General features: G+C 40.0%; 1 protein-coding gene across 1 annotated transcript in view; it reads left to right on the top strand.

Annotated features, from left to right (window-relative positions):
* GFPT2 (glutamine-fructose-6-phosphate transaminase 2) overlaps positions 1-10,418 on the top strand; it is a 47,249-nt gene extending 36,831 nt beyond the window's left edge. The window contains exons 18-19 of the mRNA XM_066272435.1: positions 1,825-1,986; positions 9,542-10,418. Coding sequence (XP_066128532.1) covers positions 1,825-1,986; positions 9,542-9,586 — 207 coding nt within the window. The 3' untranslated portion in view covers positions 9,587-10,418. The remainder of the gene's footprint in view (positions 1-1,824; positions 1,987-9,541) is intronic.
* The last annotated feature ends 218 nt before the right edge of the window (positions 10,419-10,636 follow it).

Genomic DNA, 10,636 nt, shown 5'->3' on the forward strand with positions numbered 1-10,636 from the left:
GAGACAGAGGAGGTACGGCTGTTGGGGAGCCCTGAGGGCCATCCTGACACAACCCACCTGGAGTTAGGTCTATTTCACAGGTAGAGGGCACTGTCCTCCCTCAGACTGCCTTCACCTCAGACACCAGCTACAATTCACACTTCTGGATTTCCTGCTAACCCCTCATGTTCAGTAATTCCGTAGAACAACTCATAAAACTCAGGAAAACACATATGACTATTTCAGTTTTATTATGCAGGGTACAAATCAGGGCCAGATAAAAGAAGAGACTCAGAAGAAAAGGGCTCCAAAATATGAAGCTTCCATGTCCTCAGGATGTTCATCTTCCCTGCAGGAGTGTGCAGCACCAGCCAGGGAGCCTTCCATAGCATCTTAGCTCCAGGGTCCAGAGCTTTTATTGGGGTTTCATTATGTAGGCACAATAGATTGCATCATTGGCCGTGACTAAAGTCCATTTCCAACAACTCTTCTGTCCCTGGAGGTCAAGACGTCAGACTGATATCACATGACTCAAAGCCCCAACTCTCCTAACTACATGGTTGGTATTCCTGGCATGGTCAGCCCCCATCCTGAAACTACCCTTGGGCCCACCATGAGTTGCCTCATTAGCATAAACTCAGGCATGGTTCAAGGGACCTAACATGAAAAACAAACACACTTCTATCACTTGGGAAAGCCCAAGAGTTTAGAAGTCCCCCATCCCAGGAACCAGGGACAAAGGTCAGCCAAAGTGTTCATTATACCACAACTCTCCTGAGGTGGGAAGATGGAGCCCCCACACATCCATCCAGGAGGGCTCATGAAGTTACAGAGATATAAATATCCAACAATACACATGAGCCAGCTGCTGCCACTCTTGGCTCAGCATGGTGGTCAGAGAGAAGTTATAGAATACGTCACTTTGTTGCTTAAAACCTTCCAGCGGCTTCTGACAAACTGCAGTGGCCACAAGCTTGCATTATCTGGCCCCTTCCTTCTGTTTCCTGCTCAGGCCATCTCCTAGCCTCCAAGCCTGGTGTTGGCTGTTCTCTCTGCCCCACGTGTCTTCCCACATGCCTACAGGGAGCTGGGATCTCATCATCCAGCTCTCAATCCCAATGTCTCCATTTTAGAGAAGCCATCCCAGGCTCCACCACTGTCCCTCAAACATATTACCTGTTTTATTGCCTTTGTGGCACTTTCCTGAAGTTTCTTTTCTGTTTCTCACCACTCAACTGTGAGCCCCATTAGAGCCAAGAGTGGGTGTGCCCAGCCCTCTGCAAGGCACATTGAAGCCACTCAAAAGTGTGTGCTGAATGATTGAAGCAGGAGGGTGATCACTCTGCCAGGAAAGGGAAAGAGACTCACCGAAAAGCATCAGACACTGTGTCCTCTTTATCAGTGGTCCCCAACCTTTTTTGGGCCATGGACCGGTTTAATGTCAGAAAATATTTTCACGAACCGGCCTTTAGGGGGGGACGGATAAATGTATCACGTGACCGAGACAAGTGTCAAGAGTGAGTCTTGGATGTAACAGAGGGAATCTGGTCATTTTTAAAAATAAAACATCGTTCAGACTTAAATATAAATAAAATGGAAATAATGTAAGTTATTTATTCTTTCTCTGCAGACAGGTACCAAATGGCCCACGGACCAGTACTGGTCCGCGGCCCGGGGATTGGGGACCACTGCTCTACATGAATCATACACAGCACCTCACCCATAATTCCAACACAAACAAAAGAGCACTGTCTTTATTGCAATAATGTTGATCGCAGAAACTGCTGTGTGTGAGGATGCTTCTTTCAGAGATGACCTGCATTTTGTGATCACCTTCTGTTTTAGGGCCGCCCGATTATACTGTGCGCCAAGGATGACACCGAGAGCTCCAAGTTTGCGTATAAAATGATCGAGCTGCCCCACACAGTGGACTGCCTGCAGGGCATCCTCAGCGTTATCCCCCTGCAGCTCCTCTCTTTCCACCTGGCTGTCCTCCGAGGATATGACGTAGGTCTAGAAACTGCCTAACCCAGTGAAGGACACATGTAATGTTTTTAAATACTTGATGTGTCAACTAGGTGTTTCATCAGCAGAAAGGATTTATTTGGGGGGAAAAGAAAGGATTGCAGCTCAGTGCAGGCAAACATGGCAAGCCATGTGCACACTCTGGCTTGTGCGCCAGAATGGAGGGGTATTTTATATAAGGAAAACAGGTTTAGGAAAAGGGAAATTAGAACCACAGAGCTTTATTATAATATATAGTATTTATAAACATAGAGTTCTCCGCACAGGGTTCTTGTGTGTAGGGTTCTTGCGATTACATAGAGTGTGAGAGCTTCCATAAGCCCTAGCTCCTCCCACAGACCCTCCCAACTGATATATTTTCTTAAAGTTCCAATTAGTCTTTATCAGGTATAAATATCACAGAGTAATTTTTTTTTCAGAGACAGAGAGAGATAGAAGGGACAGACAGACAGGAACAGAAAGATGAGAAGCATCAATCATCAGTTTTTCATTGCGCATTGCAACACCTTAGTTGTTCCTTGATTGCTTTCTCACATGTGCCTTGACCATGGGTCTTCAGCAGACTGAGTAACCCCTTGCTCGAGCCAGCAACCTTGGGTCCAAGCTGGTGAGTGTTACATCCCAGGAGACAGGCCACAGCAGACACAAAGTGAATTTTGTAAGTTTTATTGCAAACGTGCGCAGGGACTGCAGGCAACCCATGCAGGGAACACTGCAGCCCCCCAAACCTGCATAGGGACTGCAGGCAACCCACGCCTCCGAAGAGACTAGAGCACTGCAGCCACGAGCTTCTAAAATGGCTCCTTTTTATAGGGTGGCTATCTAGGATGAGCAAGCAAGTAACGTTTACAGGGGTGGGAGAGGTCGTGCGCAGCATAGCAACAGCGGGGGGGGGGGGGGGGGGCGTATAGCTCAGTGGAGAATTTCAAACATAAACTTCTGATAAGGGTCTCTGACTCATAGCCTGTTTTTCTAAGAGTTAAACAGCACACTTCCTTGAACCTAACAGTGAGCTTTTGCTCAAACCAGATGAGCCTGAGCTCAAGCTGGCGACTTCGGGGTCTCGAACCTGGGCCCTCGGCATCCTGGTCAGGCATAAATATTTTCATTTAAAGTAACTCTTTTAAGCCTGACCAGGCAGTGGTGCAGTGGATAGAGCATTGGACTAGGACGTGGAGGACCCAGGTTCGAAACCCTGAGGTTGCCGGCTTGAGCGTGGGCTCGTCCAGCTTGAACGCGGGGTCACTGGCTTGAGCAAGGGGTCACTCACTCTGTTGTAGCCCCCCGTCAAGGCTGATATGAGAAAGCAATCAATGAATAACTAAGGTGCCACAACAAAGAATTGACGTTTCTATCTCTCTCCCTTTCTGTCTGTTCCTATCTGTCCCTCTCTCTGATTCTTTCTCTGGCTCTCTAAAAAACAAACAAAACAAGACAAAAAAAACCCTCTTTTTTTTTTTTTTTTTTTAATAAATTTTTATTAATGGTAATGGGATGACATTAATAAATCAGGGTACATATATTCAAAGAAAACATGTCTAGGTTATTTTGTCATCAAATTATGTTGCAAACCCCTCGCCCAAAGTCAGATTGTCCTCCGTCACCCTCTATCTAGTTCTCTGTGCCCCTCCCCCTCCCCCTAACTCTCTCCCTCCCTCCCTCCCATGTCCTCCCTCCCCCCCCCACCCTTGGTAACCACCACACACTTGTCCATGTCTCTTAGTCTCATTTTTATGTTCCACCAATGTATGGAATCATGTAGTTCTTGTTTTTTTCTGATTTACTTATTTCACTCCTTATAATGTTATCAAGATCCCACCATTTTGCTGTAAATGATCTGATGTCATCATTTCTTATGGCTGAGTAGTATTCCATAGTGTATATGTGCCACATCTTCTTTATCCAGTCTTCTATTGAAGGGCTTTTTGGTTGTTTCCATGTCTTGGCCACTGTGAACAGTGCTGCAATGAACATGGGGCTACATGTGTCTTCACGTATCAATGTTTCTGAGGTTTTGGGGTATATACCCAGTAGAGGGATTGCTGGGTCATAAGGTAGTTCTATTTGCAGTTTTTTGAGGAACCACCATACTTTCCTCCATAATGGTTGTACTACTTTACAGTCCCACCAACAGTGAATGAGGGTTCCTTTTTCTCCACAGCCTCTCCAACATTTGCTATTACCCGTCTTGTTGATAATAGCTAATCTAACAGGAGTGAGGTGGTATCTCATTGTAGTTTTGATTTGCATTTCTCTAATAACTAATGAAGCTGAGCATCTTTTCATATATCTGTTGGCCATTTGTATCTCTTCCTGGGAGAAGTGTCTGTTCATGTCCTCTTCCCATTTTTTTTATTGGATTGTTTGTTTGTTGTTGAGTTTTATGAGTTCTTTGTAAATTTTGGATATTAGGCCCTTATCTGAGCTGTCGTTTGAAAATATCAGTTCCCATATAGTTGGCTGTCTGTTTATTTTGATATCAGTTTCTCTTGCTGAGCAAAAACTTTTAATTCTGATGTAGTCCCATTCATTTATCTTTGCCTTCACTTCTCTTGCCATTGGAGTCAAGTTCATAAAATGTTCTTTAAAACCCAGGTCCATGATTTTAGTACCTATGTCTTCTTCTATGTACTTTATTGTTTCAGGTCTTATATTTAGGTCTTTGATCCATTTTGAATTAATTTTAGTACACGGGGACAGGCTGTAGTCGGGTTTCATTCTTTTGCATGTGGCTTTCCAGTTTTCCCAACACCATTTGTTGAAGAGGCTTTCTTTTCTCCATTGTGTGTTGTTGGCCCCTTTATCAAAGATTATTTGACCATATATATGTGGTTTTATTTCTGGGCTTTCTATTCTGTTCCATTGGTCTGAGTGTCTATTTTTTTGCCAATACCATGCTGTTTTGATTATTGTGGCCCTATAATATAGTTTAAAGTCAGGTATTGTAATGCCCCCAGCTTCATTCTTTTTCCTTAGGATTGTTTTGGCTATTCGGGGTTTTTTATAGTTCCATATAAATCTGATGATTTTTTGTTCCATTTCTTTAAAAAAATCTCATAGGGATTTTGATGGGAATGGCATTAAATTTGTATATTGCTTTGGGTAATATGGCCATTTTGATTATATTTATTCTTCCTATCCAAGAACAAGGAATATTTTTCCATTTCATTGTATCTTTTTCGATTTCCCTTAACAATGCTTTGTAATTTTCATTATATAGGTCCTTTACGTTCTTTGTTATGTTTATTCCTAGGTATTTTATTTTTTTTGTTGCAATCGTGAAGGGGATTATTTTTTTGAGTTCGTTTTCTAATATTTCATTGTTGGCATATAGAAAGGCTATGGACTTTTGTATGTTAATTTTGTATCCTGCGACCTTACTGTATTGGTTTATTGTTTCTAATAATCTTTTTGTGGAGTCCTTTGGGTTTTCGATGTATAGGATCATATCATCAGCAAAAAGTGATAGCTTTACTTCTTCTTTTCCGATATGGATGCCTTTTATTTCTTTGTCTTGTCTGATTGCTCTGGCCAGAACTTCTAGCACCACATTGAATAAGAGTGGAGAGAGTGGACAACCCTGTCTTGTTCCTGATTTAAGGTAGAAAGTCCTCAGTTTTATGCCGTTTAATAGGATGTTGGCTGATGGTTTATCATATATGGCCTTTATCATGTTGAGATATTTTCCTTCTATACCCATTTTGTTGAGAGTCTTAAACATAAAATTGTGTTGTATTTTATCAAAAGCCTTTTCTGCATCTATTGATAAGATCATGTGGTTTTTGTTCTTTGTTTTGTTGATATGGTGTATTACGTTAACCGTTTTGCGTATGTTGAACCATCCTTGAGATTCTGGGATGAATCCCACTTGATCATGATGTATTATTTTTTTAATATGTTGTTGTATTCGGTTTGCCAGTATTTTGTTTAGTATTTTAGCATTGGTATTCATTAGAGATATTGGTCTGTAGTTTTCTTTCTTTGTGCCATCCTTGCCAGGTTTTGGTATGAGGGTTATGTTGGCCTCATAAAATGTGTTTGGAAGTATTGCTTCTTCTTCAATTTTTTGGAAGACTTTGAGTAGAATAGGAACCAAGTCTTCTTTGAATGTTTGATAGAATTCACTAGTATAACCATCTGGGCCTGGACTTTTATTTTTGGGGAGATTTTTAATAGTTTTTTCTATTTCCTCCCTGCTGATTGGTCTGTTTAGGCTTTCTGCTTCTTCATGACTCAGTCTAGGAAGGTTGTATTGTTCTAGGAATTTATCCATTTCTTCTAGATTGTTGTATTTGGTGGCATATAATTTTTCATAGTATTCTACAATAATTCTTTGTATATCTATGATGTCTGTGGTGATCTCTCCTCTTTCATTTTGGATTTTATTTATTTGAGTCCTGTGTCTTTTTTCCTTGGTGAGTCTTGCCAAGGGTTTGTCAATTTTGTTGATCTTTTCAAAGAACCAGCTCCTTGTTTTATTGATTTTTTCTATAGTTTTTCTGTTCTCTATTTCATTTATTTCTGCTCTGATTTTTATTATCTCCTTTCTTCGGCTGGTTTTGGGTTGTCTTTGTTCTTCTTTTTCTAGTTCCTTAAGGTGTGAAGTTAAGTGGTTTACTTTGGCTCTCTCTTGTTTGTTCATATAGGCCTGAAGTGATATGAACTTTCCTCTTATTACTGCTTTTGCTGCATCCCAGAGATTCTGATATGTCGTATTTTCATTTTCATTTGTCTGTATATATCTTTTGATGTCTGCGCTTATTTCTTCTTTGACCCATTCATTTTTTAAAAATATGTTGTTTAGTTTCCACATTTTTGTGGGTTTTTCCCCCTCTTTTTTGCAGTTGAATTCTAGTTTCAAGGCTTTATGATCAGAAAATATGCTTGGTACAATTTCAGTTTTTCTAAATTTGCTGATATTGTCTTTGTGGCCCAACATATGGTCAATTCTTGAGAATGTTCCATGTACACTAGAGAAAAATGTATACTCTGTCGCTTTGGGATGAAATGTCCTGTAGATGTCTATCATATCCAGGTGTTGTAGTATTTCGTTTAAGGCCACTATATCTTTATTGATTCTCTGTTTGGATGACCGATCTAGAGCCGTCAGCGGTGTATTGAGGTCTCCAAGTATGATTATATTTTTGTTAGTTTTTGTTTTAAGGTCAATAAGTAGCTGTCTTATATATTTTGGTGCTCCTTGGTTTGGTGCATATATATTAAGGATTGTTATGTCTTCTTGATTCAACTTCCCCTTAATCATTATGAAATGACCATTTTTGTCTCTGAGTACTTTTTCTGTCTTGTAGTCAGCATTATTAGATATGAGTATTGCTACGCCTGCTTTTTTTGGGGTGTTGTTTGCTTGGAGTATTGTTTTCCAGCCTTTCACTTTGAATTTGTTTTTATCCTTGTTGCTTAGATGTGTTTCTTGTAGGCAGCATATAGTTGGATTTTCTTTTTTAATCCATTCTGCTACTCTGTGTCTTTTTATTGGTAAGTTTAATCCATTTACATTTAGTGTAATTATTGACACTTGTGGGTTCCCTACTGCCATTTTATAAATTGCTTTCTGTTAGTTTTGTATCTAGTTTGATTCTTCTCTTTTGTTTTTCTATCATTTGTTTTTGTTTGTTTGTGTTCCATACTTCTTTCCTCTGTTGCTACCTTTTTTAAGTCAAGTGTTTTTGTGGTGGTTTTTTTAAGGGTGGTTACCATTAAGTAATGAAAAGGGTACCTACCATATTCATTGTAGTACCCTATCTTATAAGTATTTCTGCACTTCATCATCCTTTGCTACTGTTAATCTCCATCCTCTCCCCCCTTTTTTTCCTTTGTTGTCACAGTTTAAGTTTGGTTTTATTGTGTTCTTGGTGGAGCTGTTACTTGTGGTGTTGTTTTCTTTTGTTCTTTGAATCTGGTTGGAAAACCCCCTTTAGTATTTCCTGGAGTGGGGGCTTTCTGTTGATAAATTCTCTCATCTTTTCTGTATTTGTGAATGTTTTTATATCTCCTTCATACTTGAAGGATAGCTTTGATGGGTATAGTATTCTTGGCTGAAAGTTCCTCTCTTTCAGGGCTTTAAATATTGGGGTCCACTCTCTTCTAGCTTGTAGAGTTTCTGCTGAGAAATCTGATGATAATCTAATAGGCCTTCCTTTATATGTTGTACTCTTCTTTTCCCTGGCTGCCTTGAGAATTTTTTCTTTGTCATTGGTAAAAAACCCTCTTTTTAAAGGAACTTATACCCCCTTGAAACAGCTTAGGAACTGTAAGATATACACAGACCATGTCATTAAACCATAAGCTCATCACCCAGAGATTAATAAGCAAGTTTAATCTTTTATTCCAGTCTTTTCCTTGTGCATATTGAATTTCTTAACATTTTTCAAGATTATATCAAGGGTGAAATTTTACATCTTCCTTTCTTTAAAGATTTTATTTACTGATTTTAGAGAGGGGAGAAAGAGAAAGGAGAAAGGATCAGGAAGCATCAACTCATAGTAGTTACTTCTCATGTGCCTTGACTGGACAAGCCCAGGGTTTTGAACTTGTGACCTCAGCATTCCAAGTCGGCACTTTTTCCACCACACCACCACAGGTCAGGCCTACATCTTCCTTTTTGAGATATGAGTATTTTTTTATATCTTGAACTTGTTGCAAGCAACATTTAATCACTGCATAATATTCCACCACAATCTTACAACATCGATTTTAACAATTACTTAACCAGTCTTCTACTATTTCTAAGTTTTCAGATCATCTGTATAAATAACACCTGCAGTGAACATCTTTGTACATACATCTTCATCCCACATTCAAGATCTGTCCTCAGTCTAGCATATAGGTTAACATTTTGAGACTCCTGACGCATATTGTGAACTTATGTTCCAGAAAAGAATCAATTTATGATTTCCCCAGTAAGTATGTAAGAATACACAATTCATTATGCAAAGCAATAGAAGTTTGATTGTAATTTATCTTGAGAAGCTTTAAAAAAATACATAACACAAAAAACAACATAAGAAACACCTAATAGTGTATGTCATCCAGAAGTGACATGTGCTAACATTTTGTCCCATTTCCTCTTTACGAACATTATTATGAACGAAATAAGACACTGCAGATAAAGCTGAAGCCACTTTATCAGCCATCCCCAGTCATATTTCCTTCCCAGCCCCCACCTTGCACTAAGTCTCATGTGTTTTGTGCATACCCTTTCAAGAAAAGTGAATATTTAACAGTACAAATTGGGCTAGCTGTCTTTAATAACATGAATCATATCCTTTTAATAATGCTACTGCTCAAAACATATCAGGTGTACAAATCACTGTTTATTGATTGTACTAAATATTATACAGTTAATTGAAGTTTCTGCAGTACAGAACCACTTCTAAAATGCAGTTCCTAAGGGAGCCATGGTTGGAAGTGACCGGGAACACTGTCTCCTTCATGTACTGAGATAATAGGTTTTACAATACTACAGCATGCTAATGAGATCATTGGGATCCTGAACAGTTACTTTCTATCATTTTAGGTTGACTTCCCCAGAAATCTGGCCAAGTCTGTAACCGTGGAATGAGAAGAACGTGTGGAGACCATTACCACATTTAATCTGGTTCAACACCTGTCCCAGTGATGCCATTCTCATCTCCTAGATCCCAGTAGAGCTTGACAGCTTCCACGTGCCTTGTACCCAAGTGCTTTGCTTCCAGCAGATACTGTTTCTCTGTGTCCTGAAGTTGCCAGAGGAGAAGGGACTCATTGTTTACACATGGGGATCAGAGCGGACTTGACCACTACTGTGCAATATAAAGCTCTCTTCCGAGTAACTGTGAACCTTTTTTAACCAACACTAGTTAGTTTTAAAAGACAAAATATTTATGACAACTGTATAGCTTTTAAGTTATTTTTCTAGTATGTGGCTTTCTGGTGCTGAGGTCATACCCAGACTGTGCCCGGCTACCCAGTGCACCCAGCTTCCTGGTAGGGGGCATTCATCTCAGATTTGGACACAAGCACTGCCTCTTGACTTCCTTTTCCTTCCTCTTTCTCTCTCTCTCTCTCTCTCTCGGCTGCTCCCGAATCCAGTCCCCTGATGTCATAGAAACTCTTCCCACTCTTTCCTTGCCTCCTGTATGTCCTGTTGAAATCTCAGCTTCCTTTAGTGGTTACTGCTTGTCTAAATTCCTCTAATTTTCCAACTTCTGTTTCATTTGCTCATGGTTCTTTTTAAGCCCAGGCAGTATTTTTGTCTCTGCTCCTGCCCATAGTATAAAAAAAAAAAAGAAGCTTGAACTATCTCATGTGAGAGAGTTTCAAGTGGGTTCCCTTGTCCTCCATTTAAAAGTGTGCACAATCAAAGAACTCTGCAATTTTAAGACAATAAAAACTATAAGTTTTTTTCCTGTGTATTTGGATTTCTGTTGATCTCATTCTATTTGTGTATAATCTCATTCTTTTTGTGTACTCGGATTTTGAGAGCTCCTCAAAGCAGGACTCAACAGTGTCTGGTGGGAGCAGCCCCATCTGTGGGTACCCACTCTCATGAGCTGCGTGCTTCCAGTATGAAGATGAGGACTATTTCACAGACTGAACAAAAGGCGGGAGATTTGGGACTCTCTGCTGAGAG

Source organism: Saccopteryx bilineata, chromosome 4 (assembly GCF_036850765.1).
Source record: "Saccopteryx bilineata isolate mSacBil1 chromosome 4, mSacBil1_pri_phased_curated, whole genome shotgun sequence".
Taxonomy (NCBI): Eukaryota; Metazoa; Chordata; class Mammalia; order Chiroptera; family Emballonuridae; genus Saccopteryx; species Saccopteryx bilineata.